At 35.8% G+C, this 26,148-nt stretch overlaps 1 protein-coding gene and 1 long non-coding RNA gene across 6 annotated transcripts in view; one reads left to right on the top strand and one right to left on the bottom strand.

Annotated features, from left to right (window-relative positions):
- Positions 1-277: 277 nt before the first annotated feature.
- The window catches only part of LOC102805649 (uncharacterized), a 150,753-nt gene continuing 124,882 nt past the window's right edge, over positions 278-26,148 (top strand). For 3 of the 5 annotated variants that reach the window (XR_014927081.1, XM_085493252.1, XM_085493255.1), the window contains exons 1-13: positions 278-774; positions 8,483-8,629; positions 12,973-13,099; positions 13,605-13,817; positions 14,113-14,175; positions 14,341-14,736; positions 14,858-15,069; positions 15,180-15,216; positions 17,031-17,333; positions 18,397-19,097; positions 21,536-21,715; positions 23,686-23,868; positions 24,700-24,867. Coding sequence is in view for 4 of the 5 variants with exons in the window: in XM_085493252.1 (XP_085349378.1) it covers positions 13,009-13,099; positions 13,605-13,817; positions 14,113-14,175; positions 14,341-14,736; positions 14,858-15,069; positions 15,180-15,216; positions 17,031-17,333; positions 18,397-19,097; positions 21,536-21,715; positions 23,686-23,868; positions 24,700-24,867 (2,547 nt within the window). In the remaining variant the exon portion in view is untranslated. The remainder of the gene's footprint in view (positions 775-8,482; positions 8,630-12,972; positions 13,100-13,604; positions 13,818-14,112; positions 14,176-14,340; positions 14,737-14,857; positions 15,070-15,179; positions 15,217-17,030; positions 17,334-18,396; positions 19,098-21,535; positions 21,716-23,685; positions 23,869-24,699; positions 24,868-26,148) is intronic. The other 2 variants (XM_085493253.1, XM_085493254.1) reach the window with 2 other exon arrangements.
- On the bottom strand, positions 4,718-6,222 carry LOC146731650 (uncharacterized). The gene is made up of 2 exons (XR_014927087.1): positions 6,046-6,222; positions 4,718-4,859 (listed from the first exon to the last, which is right to left on the bottom strand). It is a non-coding gene; the product is annotated as an uncharacterized LOC146731650 (long non-coding RNA).

The raw sequence follows: 26,148 nt of genomic DNA, 5'->3' as shown, positions 1-26,148 counted from the left end.
GTAGCTGTATCTTTTGTTGTGTTAATGTGTATTTTTTCATTAAGAATTTTTTTTATAAATAGTTCATCCACGCTTCAAGAGAAACTTATTGCTTCACTGGGCAAACTGTTCGTCGATTTGTCACTTATTTCTCAAAGTAGTTGCCAAAAGTATCATATACGGACAGATGTTCGTCCCGATCAACACAGCGATATACGTAGGGCTAACGTTCGTCCACCAAAGTCATCAAATATCTGAGATAAAAAATACCTTGATAAACAGCCGATCTGTTAGTGACATGGGTTTAGTAGATATAGGTCGACAACATGGAAAATTAAAAACTTATTTTACGCATCGTAGTACATGTAAATATATATACTTATTGAACATTGCAGCCTATTCCCTGCTTCAATTCGGATTCCCGGCCTTTAACTGTATTTTATTGTCACAAACAAGTCTGGTTTGGCCGTAGGTTATAATTAGAATGCCACGCACGGTCGATTTTCGCGTACACGTAAGTGACATGTAAACAAAAAATGCGCCATACTTTTCCACACATGTAGAGGCATTCTTAAATACATACATGTAATGTCAAGTTTGAAGAAAATCGGGCCAGACAAAAAAATCACAGAAGAATTAGTAGTGAAGTCACATACAATCACTCACACTCACTCTGAACCCTGAACCCGTCGTTGTGGACTCTACTGATCCTGCAGAAGAAGGAAGTAGCTCCCAGTCCGATACTTGGCTTAATATTGCATATGTAACTACGTCAGTCATTGTGTTTATAATTCGGTGAGTATTTATGAAGCAGTCAACAATGTAATGTTATGTTCGTATCACACTTAGGGCTATATCACACTATTCTGTTCTGTTGGGCTAACTGCATTACGTTCACACCACAGCATTTTATCGGAGCCCTACGCAAAAATGTCCGTGTATACGCGTTCGGCTCGAGCCAAGTTCGGCTCCAATAAACCCTCGGGGTTGAACTCCGATAGGGTTGAGCCCCGACATGGCCCGACTGTGTATACGCAGGGCCCAACTATCGGAGCCTAAATCACGCCCTCCATCGTCTTCTTAAACTTGAAGTAACCTCTCATTTCAATTATGGTGGAGACAGCATCGTTCGTAACTTCACAACAGTTGAACAATAACAGTAACTTAAGCGAATAGACTGTAACATATTTTAGTTGCCGTGTTTCCTGTTTATTCGAGATACTATACCTAAATCATAACACCAGTTCATTGTCTTTTCTACCTCAATGCTCAGACTCGATCGTGAGTGTTTCTTTTGTTTCTCTCAGATCAACAGAATCGTGCCATGTGAAGAAACACAAGCTCGACACCAATATCGTTTTCAGCCATGTTTTTTTCATACCAATTATTTGCGGGCTGTAAACAATTCGGGTTTCGTCTATCAGGGGTTGTTATGGGTGGATGGTTCGTCAGGTTGAATATACGGGAAGTGGTTGTAACGGGGAATGGGTAACTCGCAAGGCAGTGAGTGGTACACTAGGATCGCTCGACACTTATACGCACCATTCAGTCATAAGGACATCAGTAATATAGTATAGCCGGATATTTATTACAACTACAATCGTCACCATACGCCCCCGGTCCTCTTCTCACTTAATACGCTGGAACCCCCATTTTTATAAACGACAGTGTTAATCGTTCAACCAATAGTCTAAATACTTTGCATGCGTTGTCATGACGGCATGTGGACTCCGCCAGTGAGGGCGTCGCCCCATAGCATCGTCATGACAACATCAATGCAACTTGGTGACAGGGCGCTGTTCCGTCAGGCTCTGACCGAACTGAATCGAACTATGGCAGGGCCTCCACATTTGTAAAAAATAATATGGCTTCTTCCCACTTCACTTTTTATGGGTTTCTGCAGTTTCACTCTTCACATTTTATAAAAAAAAATCAATTCACTTCATTTTTTATAACATAAATATTCTTCACTTCACTTTATATAAGCATTCAATTATTGTCCTAATTAATATTACTCAGTAACTAGAAACTTTGCATTTCAAATACAATGATTTATTTCATTACAGATGTTATCAGGGTGAACAATTTTCATACTAATAAAGCACTATAGATAGTACCGGTACTGCTGTTTCTGTTAGTCCCAGATTTGAATTATCAGTAGTCAAAAAACCGGCATATACAATATACCTTCTGTTCATCCAGTCATAACTCAGCTATATATTGTTTTTTGTCATCTTAAGCACATACATCTCATATTGAGGACATGATGCATGTGCAGGAGTTCATGATTGGACCAAAGTTGATTTATATTCTGAGTTGGCAAGTAATATTATCAATAATCATTAATACTTATAATAAATTTCAAAACAAGAATATGATAGTGCAATAAACTAATTCAGTGACATGACAAGCTTAAATCGGTAGAAATCTCCTGGAGTCATGTTACAGAAGAAGAAACTTGAAACTGATCTACTCAATTGCAAGTTTCAACACTTGATATTGTTTTATAATTTTGTGTCCCCAGGGAATTACATTTGTAGTCTACATGTATTTGTATCTGAGGTTGACCAAAACTGAGAATGTTTTTGACAATATATTCCCCAAATATACATTTTTGAAAGCCCAATTTATAATCAGATGCTCAATAAAAGCTATCACTCTCAAATACATTGCATCAAATCTTTTACTGTAATTAAGCTCACACAAGTCCTAAATATCAATTTTGACAAAAACTGACAAAAAACGCACCAAAAATACATATTTCAAATCACAAATTTTAATCAGCTCTGAATCTCACGTGACTTTATAAGGTATATTACTCTCAAATACACTGCATCAAAACCTTTCATGTAATCAAGCTCACAAAGGTCCAAAATATTAATTTTGACCAAAAATGACAAAAAAACACCAAAAATATATGTTTCAAAGTCCAAATTAAAAAAAACATATCATAAAAACTTGTTGTGTAATTGGGCTCACCAAGGAGTACTTAAGGTAGCAAGAGGGGAAAAACTAAAAAAAAAAAAAAAAAACATTTTTCAAAAAAATTTAGATTATGAAACATTATATTGTGTACTTTCTTTATCTTTGGTCCAAATTTACTGTGCGCAATGCATTTGGTGCATAATTTAAGTTTATTCCCAAAAAAATGTAGTTGGTAGTAAACATAAATGAAAGTGACCTGGGCTCATATTATAGTCAGCCCGCAGAGTGGTTTGAAGAAGAGTCTGTCGACAGTTACAACAAAAGGTCTGAGTGATTGTCACGGTTACACCGACAGTTCAGACAACGACGGCATCGAGATGGAAATCCTAGATACAGACACTGGTTAATGGTAGAATTACAGTCTGTAAATAAAATTGGCAGTGAAATATTGGTGTGTCATTATTGTAAAAAGGGGAATGTCGTTTTGGCTGCAAACACGAACATCCGCCATGGCTGGGGGAGCCATTTTTACTATAAGTGCATGAATCCAAAATGCAACTCCACGACTGAAATTTTTCCGGCGTCAAAAAGGAGTGGGCATTTCTTTTGATGTAAACCGTAAGTTGGTGATTGCAGCTCATGGCATTGGAAAGGGTCGTCGCGCAATGCGTAAATTTAGTAGTTACATGGAATTACCGCCTCCTCTGTCTGGAACCACTCTTCAATACCATCCCGCTCGTGGTTCTCTGTGAGCATGGCCAACGCTACATTTCGTTTTTCAACGGGAGGAAAAACAGTGCTGACTTGGAAATAATTGATTATAACGAATCCGATAAGGGTACACTCTCCATAGGCAGAAAGATATGCACACATATCTGTACTTAAAGGCATGTATATCCCGTAAGTAAATATATGCTGTCATGATGGCTCGCCCTGTGCTTAGAGAACCGATTGTACTGTTGACACTGATTAACATAACAAAGGGGCTTGACAAAATAATTGCGCGGTACGCCATTTTGTTCAAGTTTAAATAGCACACACTTTTTAAGAAACAACCAACCATGTTTTCACAATATAACTGTCCTCGCAGATCTGATACTTGTATATTTCTAAAGTATGATGGGAATGGTAAGCTTTTGGTAATTAATTAGCTGTTTATAAGTGGCCAAATTCGAAGAAACATTTTATTGAGTTTATTGAAGATGTCATCTTTTAACACTTTTCTCTGAGCGAACGATGTACAAATTCCACAATCTATTCACCACAAAATGGGCTCAAATATGATGTCTCATGGATGTTTATGTGAGCTCTTGACGTTGAGTTACGGCCTTGAGAACATGAAAATTTAGTCTATAAAGTTCAACAGATTTTATCTTTAGAACTATGAGGCACATACAAATTCTGAGACGAATTTTCAAAGATCATTATCTTATAAAGCAACAGTGAGAAACATAGAAAAAAGGAACACCGAGAAACTGCCAATCCCGCAAAAAAACTATATTTAGGAGGTTCACGAGAACAATTGTAACTTAATCCCCTGAGCAAATATCAATACGAAACATACATGATCACGAAACATACATGATCGTATTCTGCTATGTCTCAGTTTACTGAAAACATATACATTGCCATAACTACATGCTTAGTAACTGGCGAGGAAAGTCCTAATCTCAATGAAACTATAACTTGTATTTCCCTTCTCGCTACCTTAAAACTTTGGAACCACCTATTCAAAATATAATCTACAAATGGTCACAAAATGTAAATAACTGGTTATTAGACAGACAATATATAGCACAATAGGGACACAGTGTTTCTGTTTCTACAGCTGTATTTTATGGCTTGCAAGAGGGGACCTTGAACTGTGCTGGCTGTGCTTGTGACTCCTATGGTGGTGGTGTTTTTCTTTTTTCTTCCTCCTACTTCTTTGGTTATTTTCTTCATCCATACTTAGCCTGAAATTACACATTTTATGTATTAATATAATGTTACAGTCCCCTGTCCAATATTGGGAAACTTTTAATACACTCCTTATTCACGCTCTTGTTGACTGAAATAAATATTTGGTGGCTGAAAAATACCACCTAAAAGTGCACAGATCATCACCAAAACATCACCTGAATGTGTAAATAAGTTGTCTTAGTTAGTACATGCATATCCAAATACGAGACAAAACATCATTTTCACCTCAATGTTTGCCTCAAAAGACCCCTAACTTTAACCCCAATCATATGTAATGCACAAGGCAAAAAGAACAAAAATTGCTTGTTTTTGGTAAACCTACCTAACCATATTTTCGAGGAAATCCAAACACTTATTTTAGGCAAATTAGCAGGTTTTTTTTATTTTATGCAAATTAGCTATGCTCATTCCGACAGAGCAGTGATTAATTTTAATTAATTTTACTGCCTATTTACTGCCTACTGTCTATTGACCTCGTCATTTTGTAAAAATCTATCATTAAAACTATCTTGGATTTGAAGTTCGACCATGATTATACATTATTACGATTATTGTATTAATCACCAAAGAGTGCAATGAAAAACAAATTAAAATGAAAATAAAATGAAAAGCCTACCTAATTACCCAGTTGTCATGGCATTGTATACTGTATTAAACCCATGGCAAGATGGCATTATTCAGTGACAAGCGTTTATTTCATATGGCCAAACATTAATTTTACGGTAAACAGAAACACAACCGGTCATTTGGGATGTCTGCAAACTGTAATGTAACCGTGTAACATGCAACCTGATTCGTTCTGTGATGCCAAGGATGAAAATAACGACCAATCACAGTGGGCGATTTGTACAACACGGATAGCAGGCAGTTTTGCTTTTCACCTCTCCATCATTCATGCATCGGATATGTGGGGCAGTCATGTTGCCTATGATTATGGATGTCGTCGCCAGTGAGCTCTACTAAACAGTGGGGGAACAACTGTAATCATTTGTACCATAAACGTTCGGCATATTTGTTTTTAAAGATCGTTAAAGCAGTGTTTATTTTTTTGGTCAGGCGATCGATTTTTCTCTCGCCCGATTTGCCAAACCACAGGCCCTGTCCAGTTTTACAGACCAACTCAAACACATGGCTGAGGAAATAAACAGCCAAAAGGGTAAACAAAATCAGTAAACTAACCGTTTTATGCGTAGTTAATCAGTACTGTCTGTGCTCGTCAGTCGTTCCGAGCACCAGCTCGTCTGCAAAAATTGTTCCGTTTTAGACTTAACAGACATGCGCAATCGCGATAGACGTCAGAGCTTCTTCATTACATGCATTCTGATTGGTGTAGGGTACTTGACCGTCATTTGACAAGCGAATAAAGATGCGGGTAACATATTACGCTTTTAGTCCCTTTTATTACCAAGCAAGATTTTGTTGTGCAAGAATCAGCGAAGCCGGCGATGTTCGGCAATGTATGCCATGTATGATATTTGTATCGCTTCCATATTTATAAGAAATTCACTTCAGTTTCCTAATTTTATAAAATAATCACATCGATATTCACTTTCTATAACTCAAACAGGTCACTTTTACAATTTATATAAGATTTTCACTTCGTTTTTTTACAGTTTTTAAAAAGCATCACTTCGATTTTTACACCTTTTAAAACGGGTACTTCGCACTTCGTTTTTTACCCATGTGGAGGCCCCATGGCAGATCTCGACTCTCGTTCGGCTCCCGACCGTATGGACGCATTTGAGATAATCTCCTGTTAATCGGTGGGAGGAACAGTAGTTCGGCTCCGGTAGGCTGCTGCCATGTGAACATACATATAATAATAATAATAATAATAATCTTTATTGATATCGTATCCCCTCTGGGTTCTAGATTAGAATACAATTATAATACAATAAGGATAAAAGGAATAATAAAATACATAAGTAATAATAATAGAAAAAAGGAAATAAAGTGTGTATATTATGTGTGTTTTGTTGGGCGACACCTGACATCTGTAATCGGTGTTAGATTAAGCCGCAAAGAGGGGCCAATCGCCCCTCGAAAAGAAGTTAGGGGGGTCGGCCCTCCAAAATCAAGCTGGAACTATTTGTGTCTGCAAAATATGCTCCTCAAAATGCAGGAAATACCATTTCAGAGGGTGTAGATTTCAAAATTTGTAAGCAGGAGCATGCCCCGGATCCCCTACTTCGGCGCATGGTTGGTGAGCAAATCTCGCCCCATGCAAAATTTCGTGCCACTGCCTCTGATGAGTACACCACAAAGACATGTGATTTAGACTTATTGTTTGTCTTAAGTCTATTAATACTCGTTAAATTACCAGCAAGATAAACTACACCCCGTATTCACCTACACATACATTGCAGTTCAATCACGGTGAATTTTACTCTCATATCAGTATGTTAAATATTGTGTATATTATTGGAATTGCCTAGACACCAAACAAATGGACAGACGTTCCCACATGAACAAATCACCCTTCATAGAAATTAGAAGCGCCAAACTGATCTCGGAAGGGCAAGGAAAGGTTCAAAGGTAGTTGAGCAGAGGAACATATTTGACCGCTAACATGTGAACACGTACGTTCTTCCCGTAAAAGTATTCCAGTAGAAGATTACTAAAGATATAATTTGTATAAAACTTTAGAAGATATTCAATCTATAAAAATCTTATGCGATAATGCTCCCAAAAGATTATCTACAAGTTTGTTAACAAATCTTATAGGATATCTATAAAAACAATTATACAGGAAAACTATAAAAAACAAGAATCTTCTTCAGTTTTATATTCAAACAAATTACACAACACGCATAAAATGCGGTGGTTGCAGGGGCCACACACGTTTATTACACCTATTACCTCCTTTACAGATTTTTTTTAAAGTATCAAGTGTCCCAACAATAATATACAAGCGACCAAAGTAAACGGCCAGTTACAATATTTAACACGTTAACAGAAGAGAAACTACAACTTGAGATCAGATGCTAGAACAAAGGAATATTCCAGTCATACTTCTCAACATATAGACTGTGTATTGAAACCATTTTACAAAATAAATTAATAAAAATTAAAACATTTGTGTTGCCTGATTGGTGCTTTACCGACCATTTTTTGTAAATGGGATGAAACACAATAACTATCATTCATACGAATAAGATTGCATTATTTAAAAAAATCCCGTTGTGTGAACAACGCTTCGTCTTGAAGCTGCTTCAATAAGAGTGAATCAGAAATTGTTCACTACAGGTTAATCCGCCTAGTGTCATGCTTTTTTCTTTTAAAATATTTCTGCTGTGTTTTCACTATAGCGTAGCTATTTGCTGTACAGTTACTTCTATTATAATTATACATACATTTTTTATTGAATATTTTTGTCATTTGGGGAAGAATTGCTTTTTCTCTGACTTATTGGCGTATTGCATAGTATACAGTGCACATATATACAGTGCACTACGTATAAACATTACATCTTAAAAGAAATTGGTGTTCAACATACATATAGTATCTCTTTGTCACTGTAATTACTTTGTAATGTTTCTGTATCACCAGTGATAGATTATATAAACAGTAATGGGATTATGACGTCCATGACAAGTGTGATTGTTATCATTTGCAGTTATATAATTAATAAATAATTATACACAGAGTGTGAACTCTGAACCCATTATATTTGACGCTACTGTCCCGGCAGAAGAAGGAAGTGGTTTCCTGTCCCGTACTCAATATTATATTCATAGTGAAGTCAGTCAGTTTTGTTCATTGGGTGAGTATTTAACAAGCAGTCAAACATCTCGTAATGCCATGTTATTTTTGACTCGATTACTATTTGTTGTTGTGATAAATTATGTCGTTCTAATGTAACGCCATTGTAACGACGATTAGTAAAGTGATACCAACAAAGTTAGTATTCAAACAAAGATTGAGCAGAACTACTTTATAATTATCCTATGTTAGCTATGCATTGTTTTTAATACGGCTTCTGTTGATCACAGTTGTCTTCACCAAATCCTTGACCAGTGCATATACAGGTATTAAGCAGTTGACATAATTAAGGTAGCAGGATAGTTTTTTTGCATGAAAAATGTAAACACCTATAATCGGAATAAATTTTACAAGAAACCATACAATCTATATATGTTTGGAAAGCTCTTGACTTGTATTTTCCTATTATTAATATTTTGTGAACATTGTGTTTGTTTTAGCGTCACGTGATTCTGAAAATCAGCGGGGCTGATAATTTAACTAACGTAAATAAAATTTTAATTGTCATCTCTACAGTCATTCATGCGATCAAAAACTTTACACTGTTTTGAAGCAAAGGATATGAAGTTTAAATCCGTATTTCTATTTTTTGCATTAAGTTTTTTTTTTCTTTCCGAAAATCACAAATTTCAAGCACGTTTTTTGGTGTTAAAGTTAGAGTATACCGTTGGTTTGCGCGAGGTTTGTGAAAAAACGCAACAGAATTTTGCAAATATGCAAATACGGATATGAAGCCAACATATCAAAGAGTAAGAAAAGCTAAACGGCGACATCGTAGCGCTATTCAGTGAAACGCCATTTAAAATTAGGTCAACGGTAATTGCCAAAAACCGAACACCGAGAAATCGGCACTTTTATGATTTCAAACTTCAATCAACGTTAACTCCCGTTTCAGCAGCAAAATTTACATGGGTTAATTGTAAATAAAATGCTTTGAAAGTTGTTTTCGAGAAAAATCATGAACCGACATTTATATCTGTGAAAAACTTTGTTTTTTTGGCCGTTTTCTTTCACGCTATGGAGTTTTGTGACGGTCTGTGCTGATAACGAACGGTGACGTCATTCATTAAAGCTTGGATTATGCAAAGTGGGCGGTTCTGTTTGCGAGTAACAAACAATACAGAGACTACACTTGGCAGTTGAAGTGTTTGCAAATACAGTGTATTTATTGTTGGGCCGTTGTGTTTGTAAACTTATTAGTTCAAGCATGCCACGAGTTTCGGAGTCTCCTGGAGGCAGCTCGTACATACTGGCGAAAGGGCGGACCCGTTACTGGTTGAGGTAACCCCTAATAGCTTGACAGTTTCACCAGAGCGCACCGTCCCTTTCCAATCGCTCGCATTCCAATGGCAGCCTTTTTATTTATTTAGAAAACCGCTCCCTTCTTTCGAGATGACGGGAAGCTAGGCTGGCTCAGTTTCGAACGAATACAACTGCCTAGACCGTGACGCCTGCGCTCCACTATTGAGATATTGCCTACTTTGCAAAATTGACAAATCTCTTTTTCTAGGGCGCCATTCAACAGTGACATGTCAACGAGTCGAATCTCGCCGTCTTCAAACGATCGGCCGTGACATTCACTCTCACTTTCTTCTTCTACGTCGGAAGTTAACAATATTTTCCTGCGAGATACAGACATCTCTCGAACGTTTTGAACAGGAGTATCACCCACTATATCGAAGTCTGATTCATCGGACTCCCAGTGTCACGGTAAAACTTTCGTCGCCCACTTCATGGCTGACACTGGTTTCGACGGGGAAATCTGTTCTGTACGAACCCAGCATCGTCTCTTTCACAATCTTTTTTGACAGGAGTGATTATTCTTTTGATGTTTTTCTTCTTTCTTCCTCGCTTTCTTTTTCTTGGAAATTTTCGCGTGCTTACTATCTCGTCCATAATTAGTGAATGACAACTAAACTAAAGAATTACTGATAATAATTGTAAAATGTGACCCAGTGATGTATGCCGGCATGTAGCATTTCCTGTGCTATTAAAAATCAAACCCCGTTTAACCGTCGCAGTAACCTCAGGTCTTATACTTGTAGATGAATCTCTTCAAAATTTAATTGTAACCGGACTCACTGTTATCATCTATAAAAACTACCTAGATCTACCCTTGCCTTGCGTGAAACACTGGTCCACTATCCGATGTCAAGACGTCGGCCAGGGGGGGGGGGGGGCACGCTACTATTTCGTTGCCGTGCATTTTGTTCGCATGAGTACATTAGATAAAACAACCAAGTATTTATCAGACAGATTTATTACATGTAACATAATTTACGAATTTAGAAAAACCTAAGCATGCAAGTATGGCTACTTGGTGAAAACTCCTCTGAAAAATGGATTATATAAACCAGGTCCAAGCATATTCTTATCATTGATCAACCTTTACATGTAGTTTGTGGCCAGAATTTTCATGCAATGCATAGCCACCACAGATGGCCGTACTTTATTGTTTGCAACCATATTTTGTAAAAGGGAGCCCCCTCCCAATGTAACTGCATTACTTCTGGACTAAGAAAGTAACCCCGTGGTCAGACACCTTTCAATGACAAAGCCAAGAAAAAAATATTACAGAAATTTATTGTAAGTTTTTATTCTGTTAACATATAATTACATTGAAGTAGTACATTCATGTACTTTTTTGATTATTCAAAATTTGTTGTTTCTAAAGCGATTGTTTTGTCTTTGCTGTACTTCCTGTCTAGAAAGGCAGCAGTGCACACATCTTATCAGCTGTGTGTAAACTACAAACAGATATCTTATCAGTTGTTTGTAAATAGCAAATAAAGAAAGTGGCCCAACTTAAATCTATTTACCCTCAGTTCAGTTATGTTTGTAAACCATGCATATTAATGAGATGCACTAGTTGGGTGTACACTGGATAAACAAAAACTTGGCCATTTGTTTGCACACTAGAAAAAAATCAGTTTACTTGTACAAGATATTTTTTTTTCAATAAAATAAATACACCGATGTATGTAGCATGCCTTAGGGAGCTATTCGTGTGATTTTCAAAAAAAAAAGTGAAAAGTGCCCAAAAAACTATTCTGCTACCTTAAGTACCGTTGTGTTCACAGTATTACGCCCGCACATGTAGTCGGTGTTAAAAACACTCGGGGCTAAAAGTGTTACCTTCAAGTTCCACTAGAACAATAGTGTATCCCACCTCTAGAAGTGTATTCAGTTTATTTAATATTTTAGTGTATTAAATAAAACAGGCATGTCAACGTTTGGTATCTTCCACTAATAACAAAAAAAAAACACGAAAAATAACCTTTGAACTATGTCTATATTGTTGTCATAAGGGTGTGTCGTTACCCCGGCTTCCTTCGACCAGTTGTTTTAGGGACTCGGGTCCAAGTACTAGAATTGGAGTTTTAAAGAGTTAAATGTAACATGAGTTCTATTTTGAGGTGCACGCCAACAGGCTCTGGCTCATGGAGTTCTACAGCTATTGTTGGGAATTGGTCGTATGTTTCGTCTGTTGTTTTTCCGTCAGCGTGTTTGTATAAAATCGCTGAAACTGAAAGGAATATTGTCATATAGAAGTGCTCTATTTTTATCAATTCTCATGGCTTAGGCAATATGATATTTGTAGCATTATGTACACACATGCTACACACTATTAGTAGTTAACGACTATGTGACTGTCTCCCTATTGGACTGACTAAAACACTGGTTTCCCCCACAAAACGGATAAACACCAATTTTATAAAACCACAGATTGATTTTGTACTATATTATGTACAACGTTTGTAAAGTATAATATGTATATTATGACTGGTCACCTATGTTAGTCGCCATATTGGATTAGCGACGAATTACATGCAATTAATTGATCTAAAATGTAGATTGAATTCGTAATGTACAACATTACTCTAATCCCGAACCACGATTAGCCATATTGAAAGGGGCTATCTCTGTTTGAACAAACAAAATCTTCATTTCTAATATTTCCGGGACTTTAATTTGTCATAAATTGAATTTATCAGAAACGATTTTATTTAATTGATTATTTAAGCATGATATGTGCTTTTTTTATTATTATGTACATTTTATTAAATACATGGTTGGCATCAATCAGTCTCTTACTATTGAAATGAAAACAACATTTTTGCATAAATGAATAAACATTTTTCTTTATTATTGTCACAATTTTCGTTTTACACAAATATTTCACAATCTGTTTTAACTGTATAATTGTATCGTTTTTACAGTGAAGTGAAGCACTATTTATCACAATAAATATACAATTTTCGCTCAGAATGAATATTAATATTCAACTGCGACCTATGTTCTATTGGCAATATTGAGGTTTACAATTCCTTTCATTATCTCAAGGTCATTACGATACGCATGGGTATATAGACATTCAAGATGTCGTCAGCATCGGATGAAGATGATAGAGAAGAAGACTTAGATCTATTTCATGAATTCATTGAAGAGATAGGAGGACAAATAAACAAACGTAAGTAGAGTGTTGTTTACAATTTTGTACGTACTTATATGTCAAACATAAAGAACGTGGTGGAGTCCTGGGAATTATTCATTATACTCCCCCCCCCTGGCTGAAGTACAATCATACACGTACAGCCAATAGGAAACATTCACCATGTATTTGTATTGACAACAAGTTTGTTCCAATCAGTGTTGTTTCTAAATATACAATTAAACGACAATTGGGAAAATCGAAATACCAAAGGCCGACAAGTGCTAACAAATTTATGAATGATTTTGATATTCCATTTTCGAGTTTGAGAAAGTTGTATATTTTACCATTTTATGTCACCACATATACGATTATGGTTGTTTTTAGAGTGTGCACATTTCCCACCACTACAGCTTATGAATTCAAGCAGATTTGTATTCTAATCTGTTGTGTTCCATAGTAATCAAATTGTAAACGCACAATTTTGAAATGCATTTCATCTCTATATTTATTTTAATTCTACATATTTTTTTAATCTCTGCAGGTGTCTTCCGAATTATGAAACGTCTTTCCCGGAATAAAATACCACAGGGCAAACTCGAATCATTCGAGGACCCTGCAGATTTAATCACTGCACTGGAAGAAACAAATATAATATGTAGGACCAATACTACGTATTTAGCCCACATTCTGAGAGTGGCCAATGAAAACAAACTTGCCAAGCAGGTAGAGGAGTATCCACTCAAACACCATAAAGGTAAACATAAATTCACATTCAAAATCTAGGTTTTAAAACACATCTATGTAAAGTATTCAGACATAAAAACAAACCAAATTTTGCAAGAAAATTAATCACACATACCCACTTTGCTTCATGATGTAAACAGCGAATTTCTGGATAGCGAGAATGAACAATTAAACATGGTAAAACAGCTTATACAATGGCATGCACGACGTAGAAAAAAACAATTGTTTAATAATTCGTGGGTTACTGAAATTTATTCTCTACAAGTAGTTTTCCTTCTCTACATTATGATAAAATTGTTTGTTAGTAGGAATGAAGAGAAAAAGAACAAGTACAGACTCAGATGTACCGTACAAGAGAAAATATATGGGTAGATATGCAGACATGTTCTCACTCGCTTCATTCTGCTTTAAAGCCAAACTTGTTTCTTACATAGTTTATGAAGATACAAACTCGCCGTCCCGCTAACCCGGTAAATAATATGTGTTATGTAAGTGATAACTAAATGATAATTTACAATTTCTCTATTATTAAGATATCCCAGTCCCAATTATGGTGGAGGGAACGCCTAAAGATCGGGCTCTGTATTGGGCAGCGGTGACAATGTTCAATAGAACAATGGAGCGAATCGCAAGCAGCAATTTATCTGTTAAAATGGAGCGAAAACAAATGAGCAAAGCTTTCAAAGACCTTGACGTCAACCTTGCTGGAGTAAAAATATCATCAGTCATACTTATAGCCCGCTGCTGGGATTTGAACGGATTCCTGACATTTAAATATGGTCTGAAACATGGTCAGCTTGAAGAATCATTAACGAAAATTCTCATAACAGATGAGATGAAGGCCTTGGTAGCAGACTCTGGAATCACCTTACGAATAGTAGCTAAGGTTGATCCGTCTGTTATGGAGAAGGCTGAGAAATATTTCAGAGGTATGCAACTGCATATGCCTGTAATCGTATATAATTACTGCTCAAATTATTAACAATATATTAAAACCATTGTGTGAAAAGGAAATAAATCATAACGTTTGTGTTGTTGTTAACTCTTCAGAAGTCGACGACGAAACAACGATCTTTGCCGATGCTAAGACGACCAGCACTATTCAATCATTGGATCCAATGATGAAATCACTTGGCTATTTGAATCTCATGTCGATGACATATCCACAAAGCCCCAAAATCGAATCATTCAATGAGTTGACGTATCGAACTGAGCAGGTCAGTGGAGATGAAGTGGAGATTGGGTCATATCAAACGGCTGAGGTAAAACTGCCATACACGTTTTCAATAATAATTCATACATGTGTTTTATGTTGATTGAGAGATGTCATGGGTTTATTACATTTGTCAAATTACTATACTTTCTTTTTCAGCCTACATATTTCAGCGAAGCCGTGGATGATTTGGAAGGTAAGCACAGTAATTTCTATCGAATAATTGGTCACTACAAAGTTGCATCTAAAACGATGGCGGAGATTTTCATGTATTTCACTGTGATTTAGTTTGCGCATTAAAATAATCTTGGTTGTATAACATGATTAAAACACGAGTAATAAGTAAGAGTGTAAAGGATTGTTTTTATACAACCATACGTTATAGCAGTTAAAGGATTTGCGTGTAGTACACAGTGCTATTACCGAATGCGATGTGACGATGGCGACTGTTCATACGTTTACATCTATTTATGAGTATTAGAAAATTTCTATTGTCTCTCCGTGGCATTATTAGCGGCATTATGCATCGAGGTATCAATCTGGAAATATTGCATGGATGTGCTAACTGCACATTCCGATCTCCATAGCTTTTCAACATGCTGAAATAAATAATGACCCCTTTCAGACAAACGTTTACAAAATTGCTTGTTATACTTCGAAAATTACCTTTAGAAAATGTATTTGATTATATTAATAATTCATATATAAATTATGATATGGTATTTACCTATCTCTAGAAACTTTTGCCCACAAAATAGCCCAATTTGGTGGCACATCTCAACACAATATTGTGTTTATTCGATTACAAATGTAGTTATCAATGACGGATTTCATAACAGTTTGGTACAATTCCGTAAGTCTTAATTTAAATTATTTAAAAATCAGTTTATAAAGTTTTATGCCAAATCTTTGAAATTATTCTTTGACTGTGGAAGTGATTGGGTGCATGATATTCAATGATGCTGGTAAATAAAATATGAGAATCAAAATATGATTTTAACCAAACCAGATGTTTAAAAAAATCAATGCAGCAACCAATGGGCTTGGAGATCTAATGTTTTGGCTGAGTTGTTTTGAAGTTCAAGTCAACCAGGCTGTTACTTTATTGGACAAGTATTTTTATCGTTGGGAGGGGGGGGGGGTCGGCTATTCTTATTTGGTCAGTTAAAGATTGTTGATGATAACAGGTCAACTTATTTTCCGAAAATTGTATTAGTCGCATGGTTTACAATCGACCAATTTCGTTCCGAACCACGTCTGTTTGTGAATTGCAATTGTCAATGGCGGATGTCAATTAAACGTCGTGTCTCAAATAGACTCTAAATATCAGATTATGTTCAAATGATGTATTGATATAGATAAGCCTAAATACCCCCCCCCCCCACAATATCAAGTAAATATAACATTAACAACTTGCTAATCAAATAATCTGCGTTGTCATTGTATGATTAATGGCATATAAAAATGATATAGGTACAATGTGGTGCCGTGATTTTTATCACCATATTGAATAAATTAAAATGTTTAAAATTTAGTACGAATGCAATGGATTTATTAAATTTGGCTTTTCAATTGTACATACACAGTTGTTCAGTCATATGGTTTGGTCGCTTTATTCGATTCATAATTTTTTACAGAAGACTATCTCTGATCCGAAAATTGGTCTGTTATATCCAAGGACCTAGTACATTAACATTCCAGAAGCTCATTACGATTGATCATATCGCGCGATGTCTGTTTTAAATTCAATACAAACAGAATGTACTTCTAACATTGCATAGAAACACTCTATTCATTGATATGACATTTGACTACAGACATGATGTTGCAAGTACATAGAATGTTTAAAATATATATCTGTACTTAACTACTTCACCAATTAATTTAAAAATTGGTATGTATGGCAGCTCATGTTACCTGTTGGTCGGATGACAATTGCTTGTAGAGAAAATCGTTCGTTTTTGTAACGATCTTTGTAATATTTATAACGATTTCTTTGTCTTTATACAGGCAAGCAACGGAGCGTACTGGCTATACAACTTGACACGAAATATACAACGACTGATCAGCTTCTTCCCATTCTTCAACAATTCGGCGATGTTGCATCTGAATACTGGAAACAGACGGAGATCAAAGGGACGGTTGGTTTGGTTGCCATGGATAACTGTGATGCGGACATGATGTCATCAGCTATCCCAGAGAAAGCAGAGATGTTTGACCTCCTTGGTGTCAGGAAGATTCTCCATATTGACAGCACATACCAATCCCATATAAGAGAAGATGAAGGCAGTGTGTTTCCATGTGACGACAATGGTAGGAATAATGTTGGTTTTCAACATATAAAAACACAAATATACCCAAAATAGTGATTGGAACCACGAATTATGTACAGGTTTACCCAGATATGGTCTCATCTAAACAGATACACAATATTGATCGATGCTGCAAATCATGGCAATTGAACCAATTACTAATGTGATATTTCGTTTCAATTTTCTCTTTTTTTTCTTTTTCTGCAAAAAATAACCAAAACAACACAGGACCACTATTTAACGGGCGTTGTGTTATGTGAATTGCCTAGTTTGTATTCGGTTTGAACGGCGACGGGGCCATCGATGCAAATATTTGGCATAACCTGACCAATGTCTACGTTATTAGTGAAATATTACGGTACATATTATACAAAATATAAATACAAAAATAAACAACCTACATAAGGCGATAAACACTAAAACCGTTCAAGAAGCGGTGTATGCAAATGAAATCGGACGTGCTGATGAGTTTAGGAATAAAACGTATTTTTTATATCAAAATTCGTGATCTATGATATCAGATTTATTAAGGATTATTAAGGTTATTCGGATTTTACTGTAAGCATTGTTTTAAACAGATTTTCTATACTACAATACAACACAACACGACTCGACAATATTAATTTGCATATTGCTTTTAACAGCTATATTGACTCATTTACCCCTCAACAAGTTTGATAAACATTGAAAATAATCATGCGACATGTAATCAATTATATTGAATGCTAAAGTGAGGTTTATTAGTTTATTCAATGCATGGTCGATACCAACTATCAATTTCTTACATCAAAATGTAAAAATACAAAGGACAGTCAAAGGATATTGAGTAATACATTGTTAAGTGTTACTATCATTTGCCAATTACTAGTACATTTCATTAAAAACAGTAATATATCCGTTTTCGTGGCAACTGGGTCCAAATCTCAATTTCATATATACTTAATGTCATTGCCAGAGGTAATGTTATATAATGCAATGTAATCCCAATTAACTGAATGCTTCCACTCTCATTTGCATATGATATAGAGTTTGTTCTGAACACTCAGTGTATTGTTTCTACTCAGATGTTTGCAAATTTCTGAACCCACCTATTCTGAATATCAAAGAAATTGTGACAGGTCGACAAGCAGAGAGAAATATGAAACGCACATCACTCAGGAAGATATCTCCACAAGAATTGTATGATATACCAGAATCATACATGGACGTGGCTGCGTACATCATGGAGGTAGGCAGAGTGCTACTGAAGTCAACAAACGAGAAATGTGCCAAACTACAAAACCAATTAAGCGAGGAGACTGAAGCTGTGGTACAGATGAAGGAGCGTCTGGCAGAACGGATGCAGTATGAGGAAAAGATGTCCAAGCTAGTAGCTTGTCTACAGATCGAGAAAAACCAATCGGAGGAAGTTAAGTCGTCACTCACCTCCAAGTTAGAAGAGTTGGATGCCACAGTGCAGAAGAAAGAAAATCAAATCAAACACTTGCAATCCAGGCTGTCGGAATTTGAAAACGAGATCAAAGAACTGAATAACGTGCATAAAAGCGAACTAATGAAAGCTGAAGTTAGTCATCAGTTGACAAAACAGCTACTAGTAGATGAAAAAAAGGCACGTGCAAGTGACGTAGATGAACTAAAACACAGAGTTAAAAGCATGGAAGAAAAAATCAATGACGAGAAAAAGGAGTCGGAGAAGGCTAAATCTGATGTTGATAAAAGTGCTGCTGATGACCATGATCAAGGAGAGAAGACACAACGCAAAAAGGTAAAACAAAAATAATAATATGGTTTGTCAATAGCTTTATCTTCTGTATTAGCTTCCATATCTTTAAAGAAAAGCGGGAGGTAATGTCATACTGATGGATGTCTGCCCGTTCGTTCATGAGTCTGTGCGTGTGTGTGTCTATGTTAAATCTTGTTCCACTGATCCTGTTCTCAAGATGCATTGGCTGGATTGAAATAAAACTGGGTACACATATACTATATCATGAGCCCCAGACGTGATTAGATTTTGGGACTAAGCCAAGTTGTTGAGAAAATAATGGTTGTATTTTAGTGGGTATTGGCAATGTTATCAGTATTATAACACGTTTACCATATGTTCCCATGGCAGACACATTATTCCATAATATGTCAAATTGTAGGCTGGTTACATCTGCTGAAAACAAATGTATTGTGACTAATGTGTTTTTTGTTGTCCTGAATTATTTAAAAAGTCAACAAATGTAATTCTTCTCTAACATAACGATTTTTGAAAAAAAGTTTCACAACAGTTTCACACAATTCCTATTATATTTCATATACAGTGACCTCAGTAGCGATCATATGAACATTTTTTGGTTGCTGCAGGTATCTATCTGATTATGATCATAATAACTGACAATATTACACTTGGTTTCACTCTAAACTCAGATTCTTAGGAACCTAATTAGTCTCTTTACAAACCATTTTGATGACTTCTTATTATATCAATTGTTATGCTGTGTCCCGTTTTAAGTTTGTTTTTAACCCCTAACATCAGATGCTACTGTAAAGTGATAATGTCAAAAAGGCATATGTGCCTCCTATGTCACACATTCATAATCGATCATTAGAAAGCAATTTAGGTTATAACATACGTCAGAACGTGTCTGCAGTGTGGCTGGTGCCAGATTTTATGGATAATAGTTTGGGATTCCAAGAGTTTAATTACATGTTCTTTGTTTTTCATATCAGAATTTGTTTGGTTCAAACTCAAGTTTACAGTATTTTTTATTGATCGACAATCGTGATAAAAGTGATTGTCTTGTTGGACAACCATATATTTCAAGACAACATAACATTGAATACAAATTGACCCTTTGACTATCGTCATTGTTTTACTTCAGGTATTGAAATGAAATCATCTGAAAAATACCTTGTGCCATCTGTATGAATTCGTGGATTAGATTTTGGTAATGCTACAGTAGCCCCCACCACATGATCTTCTTATGCTGCCATTGACTTTGCTTGACATCAACATTCATTCTAAATTTGCTTTTATATTCAAGAGCTAAGAGCTAATAGTACCTACCAACAACTCACACCTTCATTTATTTATAGCGATGCCATCAGATTCCTCTGAACATATCGCTTTGGTGTTCAGGTGACAATACAATACAATGAGTTGACATCAGGTCACATAACTGGGAATAAATCTATCCAATTTCGCACTTATTTACGAAATAACACTACTACTACTACTTTTTCTACTTTAAATCGAATGACCCATTAGTCTTACAACCTTGCGACCAACCTTAGATTGAATGCTTCACCAACATATCTCATTTCAGTCTTAAAGTCTTTATAAGACGTTGTACATAAAAAATACAATTGTTTTTAGTAAAACAATGTTCCAAAGAAAAACACTGTAAAAACTCATATTCAGCACTGTGTTCCGTACTAATAGAATTTGTAGGAATACAGGTTTGCATTTTTCATAAAATCAGCTTGTCGGAAATTGTACAATAGCTTGAGTAGCGTTTGATTTATTGGTCTGAAATTTTGCATGTGAATTCTACATTGGAGATGCATTCATACCCACAAATCACATGACTAGGTCACGTGTTTCGGCACCCGTGTGATGGGGTAATCTGACCCCATTAATATACATAATTGTAATATCTCAATCCAGCACAATTAAATAACAGATGGCCAGAAATGATCATTGATTGTGGTGGCGGTCTGTTACCTAATAGTAATATCTCAATCACTGATCATATGACATATGACTGAACTAAAAGATAACAATATATGACAATGTGAACTCATTAAGATGCACAACTTTCAAATCTAAAACACTTTGCAGCCTGGCACATGCAACCAATGTCATAATGAAGGCGTTGAACTGGTTGTGCAATTTCATGTACTAAGTCTGCATTGTGGGTACAGTTTAAGTGCTTGTCTGTCAATTACTTTGCTCGCTATCTTGAATTAAAAAAGGAAGTTTTGGATTTTAATAAACAGTTGTTATTTTTGGGATAATAGGATATGAAAAGTCATGGGCAAGATTGATAAACAACACAGGTGAAATGTTGACCATTAGTTGAGCATGAAACACAGAAACACGGTCGACACATGGTCAGACACCAGACAACACTATAATCTTCTTCAACCATTTTTCAACTATTCATCTGCCCAATAAAAACATCGCCACAATAACTATGATTTTCTGTTTTCTGACAGCAAAAGGACAAGAGAAAGTCCGATGCTGATGGGCAGGTACAGTACATCCAGAGTGATGGCGAAGAACATGGTGATGACCCTGGTGATGGTGAAGACCTTGGTGATGACAACGATGGTGGTGATGGTAATGATGATAGTGACATACTAAGTAAAGAAAAGATGCAGATTCAGGGGAAAACGGTAAATTTACACTGCTGTGTACTTTGCATGTCTGTCATTCCCATATACCTACACAGAAAAAAGGATGTATTTTAGCCCCTCAGTTCATTTAAAAGAAACATTGTTGTCAGGTATTAGCTAGTTATCTAGCTAGTGTTAGTTGTTCAGAGTATGCTAGGTAATCTCAGACACTTTTGTCATTACACCATTCCAGTATTTCTTATTGAACCAAAATGAACACTATTATGTAGTGTTGAGACTGTCTATACCTTTGTCTACTTTCTTCAAATGTCTACTTTGATTTAATATATGGGCTTGGGCCCTATAATCATTCTGATTTTCTTCTGTTTCTGCTTTACCCTCTTCTTCCCTCGTTTTTTGCTTGTTTATGTGAGAAACTCACACAAGTAAAGAATCTTCACAAAGTGTTCATGCTGATAGGGGCTAATGTGAACTATTCACCATACCTTCAAAATTGTAATTGGTCCACTGGTTTGGCAGCTATATTGGATTGAGTTTAAAACAGAAGTGACAAGTTTCCGAGAATCTGAATTTCTATGGCATATAGTAGAATTCGTGCAATAGAAATATTCGGTCACGTGACATTTCCGCAATATTTTTTCTTTAAAAAAGAAATGAAAAAAAATGAAAATTCTTTTCTTGATAGCTATGGCCTTGGCTACTTACAGGAAAAATACATTAATTTGTCGCATGGTTCGACCGCCAGTTTTCATTTTGTGGTGTTTCCACTCTGAAGATGCATTCATCCCTAATAATCACATGGCTAGGACACGTGGTTTGGCACCTATGGTCATCTGACCTCATTGATATGCATAATTGTAACATCTCAAGCACTGTTGCAGATATTGGATTTGCAACCAATGCCATTATGAAGGCAGTGGACAAGAGATGCGATTACATAACAGATGAAATGATCATTTCACATAGTTTGGGGACATTGGGGTAGCGGTCTCTGACCTCATCAATATGCATGACTGTAATATCTCAAGCACTGATCATATAGCAAGAGATATGACTGAACTAAAAGATAACTATATATAGAAATGTAAACTCATTAATATGCATAATAATCTGAAACACTGTATAGCCTAGCACATACAACCAATGTCATAATGAAAGCAATGAACAAATGATACTGACTAACATATATAATCATGTGACCTCATTAATATGCAATAACATATGGCTCATTATATAATCTAAAAATCATATTTGGTCACCAAATAAGTGATCACGTGACCTCAATAATTATGCCTGCAAGCTTGGGCTCTACTGATGCAACTTGCAACAGCTTTTTCATTATGTCATTTCAATATTCAAATCAACTACTTGGTTTGGCAGATATCTTCCTTTGAAATATTGTATTGCCTCTCACTTGGCAGGTTTTAGTTCAAACAAGCTGGGGACATGAAACTAGTTGTGTAATTTCATATACTATGCAACAACGAATATTGAGTCGAGTAGAAGGATCTGATTATGATGCATTATGGGTATTCCTTTAGAATTGCAGCAAAGGTTTTGAGTATAAGTGCTTGTCTGTCAATTAGTTTGTCCGCCATTTCGGATTTAAAAAAAAAAACGAAAGTGAACATTTTCGCAATGTTCCAAGGATGCAGAAATCCCGATTTATTTGTGTAGCATGATTGGCCAATTCACTTTCCAAATCGTGAAAAATATCTTCGGTGGTCAGGGTTTGTCTTGCCGCCATTTGGATTTAAAAACCAGTAATTATTTTTGGTGTAATGGGAAGAAAACTTTATGGACAGATACATTGGAAAAATTAAACAACCCAGGCAAAATAGTGACTATGGTTGATCGTGTTTAACAGAAACGTGGTCAATCATGGTCAAAAACAAAAGACACGAGAATCTTCTTTGGCCATGTTCGTCTGCATAATAAAAAAAATGCACTGCAAAATAAAAACATCGCCACAATAACTATGATTTGAATGTTTGTTCTGACTGTGAAAGCACAAGGGAAAGTCAGATGCTGATGAGCAAGGAACAGCTGATGTCCAGAGTGATGGCGAAGAACATGGTGATGACCACAGTGATGTTAAAGAACATGGTGATGACAAAGATGGTGGTGACGGTAATGGTAATGGTACTAGTGGTACACTAAGTAAAAAAGAAGTGCAGATTCAAAGAAAAACGGTAATTTTAGATTTCTGTGTACTTTACTTTGCTTTTCTCGAAATCTACGTTCTGTCTTCTAAAAAAATCCCATTTACTTACACAGAAATGAGGTACATTTTACCCCTTAGTTCATTATCAGAAATAGTGAGTTTAAGTATTGATACGCTTCCTGTATTATTTCATATTAATATCCATGCAAGCAAATTACTGAAATATTGTCAGGTGTTGTCTATCACATTCAGCAGTTGATGCAGCTTGCAGCTTTAATTTTTTTTTCTTTCATAACTTTTTTCATCATGTCGTTTCAAAATTGAGATCAACCTCTTGGCTTGGCAGATATCTTGTTTTGAAACATTGTATTTCCTTTCACTCAGTAGGTTTTAGTTCAAACGAGCTGCTGCACTGAAACTTCATGTACTGATAATGGTGCATTATGGATATTCCTTTAGAATTTCAGCACAAAGTTTAGAAACTTTGTATGAGGATAAGTTTTTGTCTGCCAATTATTTTGTCGGTCATTTTAGATTGAACATACGGAAGTGAACATTTTCACATTGTTCCAAGGTTGCAGGATTTCCAATTTATTTGTGTGGCATCATTGGTCAATGCACTATCCAAATTATGAAAAAATATCTTCAGCGGGCATGAGTTTTTAACCGCCGTTTGTTTTTGATTGATAACAACAGTGATTATCTTCAAGATAATAGAATAATAGGACAAACTCATGGACGGTACAGATGGGCAAAATTTGGCACAACTCAGGTGAAATGATGAACATGTGTTTAACATGGTCAGAGACAACAGATGATACTAGAATATTTATAATTTGAATTTACTGTTTTCTGACAGCAAAAGTCAGATGCTGATGGGCAAAATACAGCTGATGTCCAGAGTGATGGGGAAGACCTTGGTAACGACCCCAGTGATGGTGAAGAACATGGTGATGACGATGGTGGTGAAGGTAATGGTGATAGTGGCATACACAGTAAAGAAGAGGTGCAGATTCAAAGAAAAACGGTAAATTTACTTTATTTTGCTTGTCTCTGTCATTCAAAATCTGCATTCTGTCTTCTAAAAATATCCCATTTACTTACTTACACATAAATGAGAATGCATTTTAGCCTCTTAGTTCATGAATAGAAACATTAAAATAGAGAGTTTAATTTGATGGATACTGTAATTGTAACAATATAAGTCATACTTTGTGATGTTTTGAATACACGTCAAAATAACAGACAATTTGCCAAAAATACTGTCAGATCTGAAACAAATTGTGAGCAATTTAGGCTTTTTGTAAAGTTTTACACTGTTTAATCACTGCGTTGTCATGTCTTTTCCACTAAAATAACAATGCCTATATACCCATAATCTTGTCATCTATACCCATTGTGTGACTACATTTTGCAAGGTTTTGATGATTTCGCTTCCTGGTGTGGACACAATTGTTCAAATATGGTGATTTACTACAAGCTTTTCTTGAAAACTCTCACGTCTGGAAGTTCAATAGAGTCTGGTTTGACTCTTCTGCCATTTTAAGAAAAATAAGCCTATGCACAATGCACATATTTCTATGGCAGCTGAAGACATGTTATGTCTTCTTTCATCAGGTGCAGCCAACGAGCAATAAATTGAAATAGTCAATTCTCTGGGACAAAATTTATTTTATGGGCCTTTTGAAGTATGCTAATTAATATAAAGGAAAGAGGGAAATAATAAGAACACTGATTTGGTGTACACTAGCAAGTAATGCAAGAGCATTTATGTGGCCCTGAACCTCTGTGACTGCCATTAAGAACTCATGGTTTTGATGGCATTTCTAGGTGGTGGTGACTCATAATCCGGACATTGTTGATGTCTTAACCTTATACCATGTCATTGGGTTGTGGGTACACAATTTCCTAGATTTCTCAGGTCAGAAAAAAGAAAGAGTCGTGCACTCGTGAACTGAACAGATTGCATTACACTAAAATAAATGTTATCACTACAACAGTGACAAACAATCACTATTGAAGATATCAAAATTCATAACATGCAACTCACAGATGACCGACCATACAGGTAGCACTAGTCAGCCATACCATGTTTTTCCCTGTATACCATACTTCAACTTCTATGCATCACACAAACGTAGCCTGTCCAGTGTTAATGTGAACTCCGAGGGTAGTAGTTGTTAATGTTTAAATTCAGTTGATAAAAGCTCAAATCGTGTTATCTCAAAAACTGATTTCCTTATGTGCTTGATATTTGGCGAGCATTGAGACAGATTGTTATATTGTTGATTGTATATTCCCTAAAATA

This window comes from Saccoglossus kowalevskii, chromosome 18 (assembly GCF_978046115.1).
Source record: "Saccoglossus kowalevskii chromosome 18, keSacKowa6.1, whole genome shotgun sequence".
NCBI classification, from domain to species: Eukaryota; Metazoa; Hemichordata; class Enteropneusta; family Harrimaniidae; genus Saccoglossus; species Saccoglossus kowalevskii.
The sequence above is the reverse complement of the archived record's forward strand: the minus strand, read 5'-3'. Positions and strand labels throughout refer to the sequence as shown.